At 40.7% G+C, this 12962-nt stretch overlaps 1 protein-coding gene across 1 annotated transcript; it reads left to right on the forward strand.

Annotated features, from left to right (window-relative positions):
* The first annotated feature begins 238 nt into the window (after positions 1-238).
* Positions 239-2764, forward strand: LOC142427766 (uncharacterized). Its single transcript, XM_075532901.1, is given in 2 exon segments — positions 239-609; positions 611-2764. Coding segments are annotated over 2 exon segments (1944 nt in total). The 5' UTR covers positions 239-349; the 3' UTR covers positions 2295-2764.
* Positions 2765-12962: the final 10198 nt, after the last annotated feature.

A 12962-nucleotide genomic window follows, 5' to 3' on the forward strand; every position in this document is an offset into this window, starting at 1 on the left:
TGAGTTGCAATTGGCAAATCTGTTGCACAGAACCTCTTTAACATGTTAAGGAGCAGAATATCAAGGACTGAAGTGTGCCTGACACATGCCAGCTATTTTCAATTACTTCATGTGCATGTGAAAGTTGGACTCAAAAAAAAAAAAAGGGCCGCGCCGCGCCGCTCCCGGCTGCGGAGCCGCAGTCTTTCTGTGAGAGGTGAACAGTTGGTGACAGACATGTTCCTGACAGCCTGGCCCCAGGAACCTGTTGTTTCAGAAGTTGGTGACCTTTGAGGATGTGGCTGTGTACTTCACACAGACGGAATGGGATGGTCTGTCTCCCACACAGAGAGCCCTGTACAGGGATGTGATGCTGGAGAATTATGGGCTTGTGGCCTCTCTAGGGCCTCCGCTTCTCAAACCTGCTGCGATCTCACAACTGGAGGGAGGAGATGAGCTGTGGTGCCCACCTCCAGGGCCCACTGGAAAGGGAACAGCCCCCCAAGGCCTCTGGAGTGATGCTTATATCCAGTCCGATAGTAACTTGACAAAGGAAATGTGTGAAACAAAAGATAGCGCAATATTTAAACTTCACAAGGACGTTTCCCAAGAAACAGAGTTTTCAGAAGCCTCTGTTAGAGACACATCAGGAAGTCCCTGAGGTAGAAAGTGTGAAAAAAGAAGACAGCAGTATCATTGATGAGATTGTGAAAATTGAGACGAGTCCCAGGGAGGAATATTTTTTCAGTCAAAGTCCAAATTTGTATCACTGTCATACCGTCTCCATCGGAGAGCAGCTCCCTGAGTGTGCAGGACCAGGAAATGTCTTCAGTGCTGACAAGAAGTTTACTCAGCATGAAACAGCTGATACTGAGGGGAAACATTTCAAATGCGAAGAATTAGCAGAAACTTCTAGGTGTGACTCTCAATGTAATCAGCAAAAAGACAGCAACACTGGAGAAAAGTCTTATCAATTTAAGGAATGTGGCAAAGCCTGCAGTGGTAACGCAAAATTAACATGGAGTCAGAGACTTCTTAGTGGGGACAGACCCTTCAAATGTGCAGAGTGTGGGAAAAGCTTTAGTTACAGTTCCCATTATATTACACACCAGACAATCCACAGTGGGGAGAAGCCCTATCAGTGCAAGGTGTGTGGGAAAACCTTCAGTGTGAATGGGAGTTTAAACAGACATCAGAGAATCCACACTGGAGAAAAGCCCTACCGATGCAAGGAGTGTGGAAATGGCTTCAGTTGTAGCTCCGCGTATCTTACACATCAGAGAGTCCACACTGGGGAGAAGCCGTATGAGTGCAGTGACTGTGGGAAGACCTTCAATGTCAATGCGAAGCTAATTCAACACCGGAGAGTCCACACTGGGGAGAAGCCCTATGAGTGTACTGAGTGTGGAAAAAGCTTCAGGTGCAGCTCCCAGCTTAGGCAGCACCAGAGCGTCCACACTGGAAAGAAGCCCTGTCAGTGTAGGGAGTGTGGCAAAGCCTTCCACAAGAATGCAAAGCTCATTCAGCATCAAAGAGTCCACACTGGAGAGAAACCCTATGAGTGTAATGAATGTGGGAAAGCCTTTAGTGCCAAAGGGAAATTAATCCAGCATCAAAGGATCCACACTGGGGAGAAGCCCTTCCAGTGCAACGACTGTGGGAAAGCCTTCCGGTGTAATTCTCAGCTTCGGCAGCATCTGAGGATCCACACCGGGGAGAAGCCGTATGAATGTAATGAGTGTGGAAAAGCCTTCAATGTTAATGCCAAGCTACTTCAGCATCAGAGAATTCACACGGGGGAGAAGCCCTTTGAATGTAACGAGTGCAGGAAATGTTTCACTTCTAAAAGAAACCTGCTTGATCATCACAGAATCCACACTGGAGAAAAGCCCTATCAATGTAAGGAATGTGGAAAAGCCTTCAGTGTCAATGCCAAACTGACGAGGCATCAGAGAGTGCACACCGGTGAGAAACCTTTCAAGTGTGTGGAGTGTGGGAAAGCATTTAGCTGCAGTTCTGACTATATTGTGCATCAGAGAATCCACACCGGAGAGAAGCCCTTTCAGTGTAAGGAGTGTGGGAAAGCTTTCCATGTTAATGCCCATTTGATCCGGCACCAGAGAAGCCACACTGGGGAGAAACTCTTCAGATGTGTTGAGTGTGGCAAAGGCTTCAGTTATAGTTCCGACTGTATTATACATCAGACTGTCCACACTTGGAAGAAACCCTATGTGTGCAGTGTTTGCAGGAAAGCCTTTAGGTTTAGCTTCCAGCTTACTCAGCATCAGAATGTCCACAGTGAGGGAAAATCCTAAGACCAAGGAAGATGCAGAACACTCCCAAGGTTAATGCTGATTTGGATCACGTATCATCGAGTTCACCCTGGTGGAAAATTCTGAGAGGCATGAGAACTAAGAGTCTTCCCTTGGAAACATCGTTTCTGTTTACTCAACTTACAATCAGTAATTGAAAACCAGTTAAAATGTAACACTTAAAAGTAACTAGCTTTATTGTATACCATTAGCCATCAGAAAATACAATGAAATAAAAGGTCCTATTCTAAAGAGAATTAAGAAAATAGGTGGGGTTATTTTTTGTTTTAGCAAGTTTAATAAGTATACAGGACCCATATAGAGAAAATGATGAATCTCCACAGTGATCACCAAAGGAAATAATCTGAACGAATACTGAGAAACCTTGTTCTTAGATTGGAAACCTCATAAAGAGATTACCACCTAAATTAATTTATTTCTGTTTAATTTTTATAAGCGTGTACTACTTTTTGTAGAGAGAAATAATAAAATTCTTTAAAAATGAAAAAAAAGGAAGAATGAAGAATCAAGGCATTTGAATTATGGTGCTGGTGAAGAATATTAAAAGCACCCTAGATTCCAGAAGAATAATCAAATCTGGTTTGGAAGAAGTACAGCAGGATTAATCCTTGGAAGTGAGGATTCCTGGGGAACGGAGCCAAGCTTAAGCTTAAGTAAGGTCTGGTCATATCCTGATAATAGGCATTTTGCTCATATTTGTTAGTAGGTACAAATAGATTCGTTAATAATTTATGGAACAAAGAACAGGAATTTTCAGGGCTATGTCTTACTCTGTCACAGTAAACAATAGCCTTCCATGAGTCTTACGTAAATCAAGTTAGAAAGGATGGTTTCTTAGAGCAATCAGTTTCTGAAACACAAAGAGAAGGAAAACTATTTATTGTCCTTTGCTCTTTCCCAATATCACAGAGCACACACTGCCAAGAGCAATCGATTACTTAAAAAGATGATCGGCTAATAGTACTTCTACCCATAACCTCTATTTCAATGAGTAGCCAAAAACAAAAACAAAATGTGGTTCCAATTGCTGTTGCATCTATTTTGACTGACAACCACCCTGCCAGACAGAATAGAAGTGCCCCGTAGTTTTCCATGGTTCCCAAGACTGAAATTTTTACAGAATCAGGCTGTCACCACTTTCTCCAAAAAGCACGTTGGGGTTGGAGATTGAGCATTGGTCATTCCATCACAGCAGGCAGCAGTGACCGGCCAGGAACCACTAACACTTAGCGTGAGTTAACAGGATTCATTGTGAATGCTGCATATAAAATGATCCCTCTCAGAAGAAGGAAGGGGGATTTCTCTACCCACAATAGGCAGGAGTGGAGCACATCCCCATGACACTGAAATTGTTGCTCAATGAATCACCTTGTCCAGGAGACAGCTTGAGGCAGAGAGGTAGATTTCCCATCACACAGAGCAAGTAAAGCTGAGTCCTTTTAGACAGAAGGATGGCTTGTGGAAAGGAGAACCTCTGGACACTTAATTCAGGGAGCTGGCTTCACTAACCCTTGCATGGCACTTGGGTTAATTGTCTTCAGGTTGAGGCTTACAGTGGAAAGTCATACCCTTTGGGCATTTATTACTAGCTTTGAAAGAGCATTGTAGTGTGTTGTGACTGAACAACTATATCCTGAGCATTTGTCACCTGCATTGTAACTTGTTAAATTCTTTAATAAACCATTAATATTGTCTATGAGTTTTGTGTGGCCAATTTTGATAGTTATATAATTGTTAGTCAATTAAGAAAAAGAGTGTAGCAGTGGAGTCTAGCCTGTCCATCAGATCATAGCCAATGAGGCCTCTGTGTAGCTATGGCCATCTCCTGAGGATTCTGGGAAATTCTTTTTCCTTCTTGGAGTCAGAAGACACTTTTTTCTCTCTGTTCACTCCCTTGGAGACTCTCTACTGACACGGCTGATTTTCTGTAAGACATCCCTGAGGAAAAGCCACATGGACCTACCCTGATGCAACCCTGGAAGTTGGAGAAGCCACATGGATACCCCTGACAACATTGAGATGCTTACAACACCACTGGATCCAAAGAGATTCTACCCACTGGCCTGTGATTTTCCTGCACTTGGCATCCTTGCATGTGGACTTTATAGATTGGTCTCAGACATATGGGTTAATATTGAACCTATGGCCTTGGACTGGACTGGGTTGGGATGCTTTCTTACTGTAGAAGTACTCTTTATATACAACTCTTCCTTATACACCTATGAAGTTCTATGGATTTGTTTTTCTAGCCTACCTGGACTAACCCACCATTCTAATTAATGTTAGAATTCAGTGGCTGAAAAAGTAGAGAATATTATGTCTGATTCAAAAACAAACCTGTCCTAAATTCCACCTAAGGCTGGTTGCTTCACAATAGTGGATCTCTGATCTCCCTTTTTTCAGAATTACTCTAGACCTGTAACGTTAGTACCTTTTGCCTTTAATGCCAAGGAAATAATATACCTTGACAGTTTTAATTCAGTAAATCATCCAAGTTCCATCTTCTTTTCCCAAGACCTTTGAAATTCAGTCATGAAACAATATGTAGAGGTTTCTTATTTTGAGAACACAGAAAGTTGTAAATGAAAGTCATGGAATTGCTAATTCTTACCATAAAAGTCTCAAAAGATAAATTATAATATTGCCAAAATACAATTCATTAGTAAGTCCAGGTCCTATCTAAGGGAGGAAAGCATTTTTTTCTGAAAGACTAGACCATGCACAACTTACCCTTTGCCCCTCACAAAACAATAATTTAGCATATGGTTTCCGTCCTGTTCTCGATGCTTGCTTAGTTCCCTTGGGGTTTTGGATACCCTAGGACTTTAGGACAGGTACAAGTCTACTACCGAGTGCTGAACGGTCATGACAAGGATCGCTGCTGAGGCTTGGCAGGTGACGTGAGAAAGGCTGACTGGTGAGTCCAAGAGCACAATAGCTTGACATGCTGCTTAAGTTAGAAAAATAGCCCGACAGGCTGGACGTGAGCCCTGACATGGGAAGCATTTGGGTAGTGCCGATAAAAATGAAGGCTGTGAAAGCTACACAAGGAAATAAACTAAACTGAAGTTTTTCTCTGATGTCTCCTTAATAGATATTATCTCCTGAGTATATGACATGTGAATATGATGTCAAGAAAATTATAAAACCAGAAAGAAACCAAACTTAATCTATGCTTACTTATATGAGTGAAGGAGGAAACTTTTGCTGAGGGGGCATTGAGTTTGGTTTAGTGCTGGTGAATCAGTTTGGAGCGGGATATCACTCATGGTTGGTTCACACGAAAAGTATAATCAATGACACTGAATTAAACATGTATAAGTTGTTGAATGGGAGCCTGTTTTCTGGTGTATAATTTTGTCACCATTGGGAAAATCATTACTTGAATAACAAGGAGCACAAGGAAGAAGAAAATGTTCTAAAAGTGCTTGTGATCATGATGGTCCAACTCTTCTTGAGATGACTGAACTATTGAATTGTATTATGTGTGGTCGAAGTGCCAATAAAACTCTAAAAAAAGAAGAGGAAGAACTTGCAACAGAGTGTGAGGAAATAGTACTTAATACATATGCATTTTCTCTTCCAAAGAACCAAAAGATAATGGTGATACGTTTTAGGAAGACATTCTGAGAAGTGGCCTCGCTTGGTCATAGGACTGGTGCAGTACAGGAAGGAGCTCTGGGAGCATAATTGGTTAAGGACTGTGCTATGTAGTTGTTACATAATCAGTTGTCAACTTGAGACTGAAGACTGAAGGGGTGGAGTTTAGCCTGTCATTCAGGTCACAGCTTGAGGACCTCACGTGGAGGCATCTCAGAGCTAAATAGCTCATTGGAGGCCACACATACACACATAATCCCTGTGAGACATTCCTGTTGACAAGACACATTGAGCTATGCTAAAGCCCTCGAGCTGAAGGAGCCACGCGGAGAGCCCTGTCAGTGCTGAGATGCCTCTACTGTCACTGGAGCCTGTGATTTTCCTGAGCTCCACATCATTGCATGTATTGCATGAGTCTGAAGGGGAATTTATAGATTGGTAATGGATACATGGGCTAATAAAGGACTAATGGACTTGACCTGGACTAGGCTGGGATATTTTCTTAATGTACAATTACTCTTTGATATAAGTTTCTCTCTTAGACACATATGAGTGTTTCTGGATTTGTTTCTCTAGTTTACCCAGACTAACACATGCTGCTAGCAAAAGTTTAGCAGTTAGAAACCGCCAGCTTGTCTGTGGGAGCCAGGTGGGGCAGTGGACCTTGGAAACCCTATGGAGCAGTTTAATTCTGTGTTATAAGGTGCTATGAGTTGGAATTGACTCTATGGATTAGAATCCTAATTTTAACTTTTCTTGAAAACCATGTTTTAATAGTTTAAAGTCTCTAAAACCAAGTGGAGAACATAAACCTATAAATTATGAACTTAGAAAAATGACAGAAAATTTTCAAAGTACTTGACTAGACATGGTAAAGCAATGGCTTAGACATGAATCCTATTAATATTGAGATAGGTACATTACCAGATAACTGTGTATGACACAGTTTAAAATATATATTCAGTAGGTAGAAGTGAAAAAACGAAATCAAAACAAACAAATAAAAAATACCCTAGGTAACGTTTTAGATGAATTTTTACTTTCCTTTGTGAGCCTCTGGAAGATTCATTTTAATTGTTGATTTTTCATCCATATAAAATATCACATTTATATTATGTGGAAAGTTATTTACTAATTATTGAGATGAAACTCATCAGCAGATGTGTCATATTTTAAGTATCTTTAAACTACCCATAATATCCTTCTTTTTCTCTTGTATTCTATAACCTGGTGCCATACACCATTACTGCGTGATTCCTTCGCGTTTGGCAGTATGTAGTTTTATGCCACTTATAATGAAAATACCCCTGGAAAAAGTCAAAACAAGATCTGCGCTGAAGACAATGAGAGCAGCTTCTTAAGCTTTGGTAGCCTCAAATGCCTCACTTACCAGTCTGATGCTCTCCTTGTACGGAGAGAACTGGTCAGATGGGTAAAAGTGTGAGGGGAGGGGGGCTGAAACGTGCTGTTGGCGTTCTTGAAACATTCTCGTGGATTTATAAACTAGGTTAATGAAATGGCTATGCTATCCTGTGACCAGTAAATTTCCCAGGGGCAGAACCACCCAGAGAGCATCTCTCAGTGGGAAAGTCTCCCTGCTCCTGGCTCTCCTGCGGAGCTGTGTTTTGCTTTGCCCTGGTTCCCGTCATTTCCTGTTATCTCAGCTGGTCTCTCACTAGCCTCATCCAAACGCCTGAGTGTCTTTCTCAATTATAATCCATCAGCTCCTGGCATCCCTCAACGTCCCATTTGGGTTGGCAAATAGAGAATGATTGTTTCATCAGGAACACATAAAATACACTGGCACTTGCAACAGTGGCCGCAGTAACAAATGGGTGCTTGACGCCCGAGAAATTTAAACAGGAATAGTTCATTTCCATGAACAAATGACAGTCTGCAAAGTTTTAATTTAGCGTAACCAGGACTCAAGGAATTGGAAAAGGAAGGAGAGAAGTAGCTTGAGGAAGAATAATGAGTCTTCATTCAATGGGAAGTTAAGCCGAGCCTGAATTAGTAATGTTAAGCACCCAGGATAATTATGCATTAAAGGTAAATCAATAAAACAGCAGAAAGCAAATAACATGGTGAGTGCTGATGGGATAATAGTTATTTTTCTCGGACGTTTAAGTGTGATGCAGGTTGGGGAAGTGGTATTTGCGAATTACACAGGTTGTTTTGTTTTCAGGGAAAGGTCCTTTAATACTTTAGTTCTTCTGAAAGCTGAAAGATCATATACATCTAGAAACACTGGCGTGTTCTGGAAAGCGTTCCTCCCTTGCCTCCTGGCAGATCTAAGAACTTCTGAAAACTCAAAAAAAAAAACAAAACCAATGAAACAAAAATAAACAATAAAACCTCTCACTGCCATCGAGTCAATTCTGACTCATAGTGACCATGTAGGACAGGCTAGAACTGTCCCGATGACTTTCCAAGAGCAAATTCCACCAGACTAGAAAGTCTCTTTCCCCTACTGAGCTGGCTGGCGCTTTTCAACTGGTGACCAATAAGGAACCAGTAGGACCACCAAGGCTCATCAAAAGGTCTGTGTAAATCCCCTCTCCTCCTTGAACCCTCTCTATTCTGCACATTCTTACTTTGCTCATATTGTGGATCTTTACGGGTTCATAAACAGACTGGTCAGAGGAATTGGCAGTGTACTTTGTGCCAGGGGATTTTTCACTCAAACCTTAAAACAATCCAGAGAGGTAGAGTTTTGTTTTTAATTCTCAGTTCATATTTGTGAAAGCTGTGGTACTCTAAGATCCGGTTTTACATTAGTATCATAAAGTGTAAGAGATGGACGAGGATTTGGCCATAAAAACCTGTCTCTTGTTTGTTTGTTTGTTTCTCTGCCCTCAAAATAACATCTTTTTTGATAGATATAGACATATTACTAGACCAGTGCCGATTGCTATACTGGTGGGGCGATTACCGGAAGGCAACCCAAGATTTTGAGCTTCTCCTCTTTAGGAATTTTTGTCTGGCTTGCAAGACAGAATTCAGATGAGGGACGGCATTTGGACCAGGGTCAATGAAAATATTTACATGGAATGAGTGAGTATCACTGAGATACTTGGGAGTGTGACCACAAAGGGCCCCTGGCTAATCCAAGGTCATAGTAGAATGAAGAGCTAGGTTTGCAGTCTGCTAATGATGGATGGACCTTTGCCCTTTGGCTTGCATTCAGACAGGTGTCCTGTTATTGGCTTCACTTTCTAGGTTAAGTGCATCCCTGCATTCCAAAGTTAATGCTGTCCTTTGTTGACAGGCTCCTAAATCAAGGATCAATTCAGCCATTGGGGGAGTAGGGCGAACATGCTGTTTTTCCCTACTCACATATTTCACTGTCTTCATCTCTTCCATTGACTAGGAATTGTGTCTTATCTGCTCTTCACCTTCTTTTGTGCAAGGGAAGCCTGGGGGAAGTTTGTGTCAGCCTCCCTTTTCTATTAGGATCCTTCCATTATCACTCTCTTCCCCTCCCCCCTTCAACTGGCTTTAACAAGGGGATGGAATGATTCCAGTTTGCAAGCTTTATCTCAGCATATCTATCCCAATGCCGATAGGCAGAATGTGATGTTAGGGCACCTGGCTTGTGATCATCCCATAATAAGTGATGACAGTTTACCCAGAAGCCTTTTCTGGAAGCTCCATTAAAAAATTATTAGTTAGGATTTAATACGTGTACCCTAGCATGCTATATTTCAATCTCATCAAGTATAATTATAAAATTGTTACCACTATCAGTTTCCAAACATTCTTTTGGACTCCTTCACATAATTTTCTTTTACCCCGCCTTCACACGGACTCCTTCACCTTGTTTTCCTTTACCCGTCACCACCACTGTACCACCACTGTATGACCACTACTCGCCCTGAAGCCCTTTATTCTACTTGCTGTCCCTAGATGTCCTTCAGGCCTGGGCTTCATATACCGAACAATGGAAATAAATATAACACAACTTCAAGAGGTTAACCTCCATTGATATAACGCCTCTGAGATACACACTCGAATTTGAACAAACAAAAACCGAAGAAAACAATACAAACCCAAGATACAGAAAATATTGAAAACCAGATGAGGTCCAGACTAGATGGCATCATAGGGGGGAAATCTACTTACATAACTGTTTAGGTCAGATTTATGCCTTTGCTCTTCTCTCTGCCAAGCACTCTGTTAAGTGACCGCTTTCCTCCTATCCCTCAATTTTAGACAGGGGGAGGGAGTTCTTCAGAGGGTTGTTCCTATGTCATTTCACACATGAATCTTGGCCTCCTGCTGTCATCCATCGCCTTCTGCACACCGGATTCCCACAATTTAGGCTCTGATACTAATTAATCCCTCCTCAACTTTGGAGTATATACTTCAGTGACTGATGATGGTATGATTCTTCCATGTGGAATTAGTTGATGCCTCATTGCTTGTTCGGAGACAAGACTTTATGACTCTAAGTGCTTATTTTATCTTATAGCCAAGCACCATTTACATTCTTAGCCATATTTTGCTATAGCACCCATATCTTCTGTGTTGCCTTTTGAAGGGCAAGTATGGCACAGGGCCATGATGCAAAAACTAATTGTCCTTAAGTTGAACCTATGATTTAGTGTGAGTCCCAAACCCATTCCTGAAACTATGTTTGTTTTGTTGTTTTTTAAATTTGCTGTAACTTGGGAGTTAATGCATGTGTCGTCTTATTCCATAGTACAATCATGTCACATAAAATTTCACAATCGCTTCCATAATCAGTCTCCAAAATACTTTTCCTTCCAGGATTCCTTGACATCATCTCACTCTTATCTCCGCTACCCCTCTGGACCCCCCCCTTCACCTGAAATCCTTGTTATATTAGCTTTCCCCATAGGCTTAATGTCCCTGGGTGAAACTGCATTTTTGAACACCTGATGTGAGCACACTCAATTACCATAATGCCACCCATGTAGAACTAATTCCTAGCCTTTTCCACATCTGGCCATGAATAAACATAATGCCCTTACCATCTAAATACTTGTGAAAAACTCTCCCTTTCTTTGTTTGGCAAGATCTTTTTGCCTTGTGTGATCTTAAGGCCCTGGACACATCTCTCCCTGTAAGACCCTTCTTTGACTAACAAATCTTTTGGTTTGTGTTGCAAACTTGGCTCTGTACCTCATCACTATTAACGGGGCAAGGGAAAGAACCCCATAGATGGGGCACTCCTATAAAACATTTCTGCCTTTCACTATAAACCAATACCTTACTCCTGTACACTCAGTTCTGGTTCATAGTTGTCCCTCTAGAACAGAGCACAAGTGCTGCATTCGATTTCTGAGGCTCCAAATCCACAAGGGAACAGACAGCCTCATCTTTCTTCTAAAGAATGACTAGTGAGTTTGAACTACTGACCCTGGCTGGGGTTGGCATCCCAATATCGAAGGACTCCTGTTCTTGCGCAAGACCAAAGACCCAAACCAAACACACTGCCATCAAGTCAATGCCAATTCATAGACTACAACTCTTACAGCAGGAGTAGAAAGTCCCATCTTCCATGTGTGGCTGGAGGTTTTGAACTGCCCAGTGCATAACCACTATCATACTATGATAACAAATTTCAAAATGTCTCGGAATTTTTGTGAAAATTAAATGAATCTAGTACATAGGAATTGTCAAAAGATGCTTCCCAAACCAAAACTCATTGTCATGGAGCATTGCTGTTTAGAGTAGCTTTGACTGACCTGGAATTTATGGGTATTAGAACGTTCAATGGGTCATTGAACTTGAGACTGGTTTTATTGCATCAAATTTTGAATTTAAAAACTCTATATGCTACAAAGCTACAAAGCTGAAAGCTGAGTAAATGAAGCAGTTACCATATATTTGCAATCAAAATACTTGTTGCAGGATTAATCGTCCCATTATTGGCAGAACTAATAGAAAAATGTATTCTATTTTTACATTAATTCTAATTTACAAATCACTTAATTTTTTTTATTCCTAAGAATCCTGAACCTTTTCTACTCCATATAGCTTAAGGATCTGAGGCTTTTATGACTCCTTTGAAAGAAATCATGCTTTTGTGTGTTTATTTGGATATCAGGATGGTTATTTTGGATTTGAATAGGCATAAGCAATGGGCGGTTCAGAGCATTCCCATTCAGATTGACCCTGTGAACCGGAGTGGAATGGCCCTCAGGGTGCCCAGGCTAGGGTCTTTGTAGAAGTAGTATGCCACATCTTTTTCCTGTGGAGTAACTAGTAGGTGCAAAATGCTGAAGGTTTAGTTTAAAGCAGCATGTTTAAATGGACTCCTTTTAAACAGCCATAACATACTGACTTTTGTGTATTTATATTTTATCCAGACACATTTATCTCTCATCAATTCAAGTATTTTATCAAAAATTTAATATGTATATAGACAGTTAAATAAACACACACTTATATAACTATTTTATTATTTTATTACACTTACAAATTATCAATCGCTGTTATTATTGCCATTTAATTGAATTAAATGGCCTTATGATGTTAGCAAAGAATATCAAAATCCACATGGACTGCCAAAAGAACAAACAAATCTGTCTTGTGAGAAGTGCAGCAAGAAGACTCTTTATAACCAAGGATGAAAAGCCCTCATGTACTTCAGATAGATATACAATTTTTTCTTATTATTATTTAAATCATTTACTGAGGACTCATACAACTCTTATCACAATCCATACATCCATTTTGTCAAGCACATTTGTTGCCATCATCATTCTCAAAACATTTTGTTCCTATTTGAGCCCTTGGTATTAGCTTCTCAGAATATATATATATATATATATATATATATATATATATATATATATATATATATATATAGAGAGAGAGAGAGAGAGAGAGAGAGTCACAAACGACTAGACCCTGGAGAAGGTCATGATGCGTGAAATAGAAGTGCAGCAAATAAAGAAGACCCTCAATTGGATGGATTGACACAGTGGCTGTAACAATAGGCTAAACCATAGGAACTATTGTGAGGATGGTGCAGGACTAGGTAATTTTTCACTGTGGATTGGAATGGACTTGATGGCAGTT

The sequence above is a fragment of the Tenrec ecaudatus genome, chromosome 15 (assembly GCF_050624435.1).
Source record: "Tenrec ecaudatus isolate mTenEca1 chromosome 15, mTenEca1.hap1, whole genome shotgun sequence".
Lineage (NCBI taxonomy): Eukaryota > Metazoa > Chordata > Mammalia > Afrosoricida > Tenrecidae > Tenrec > Tenrec ecaudatus.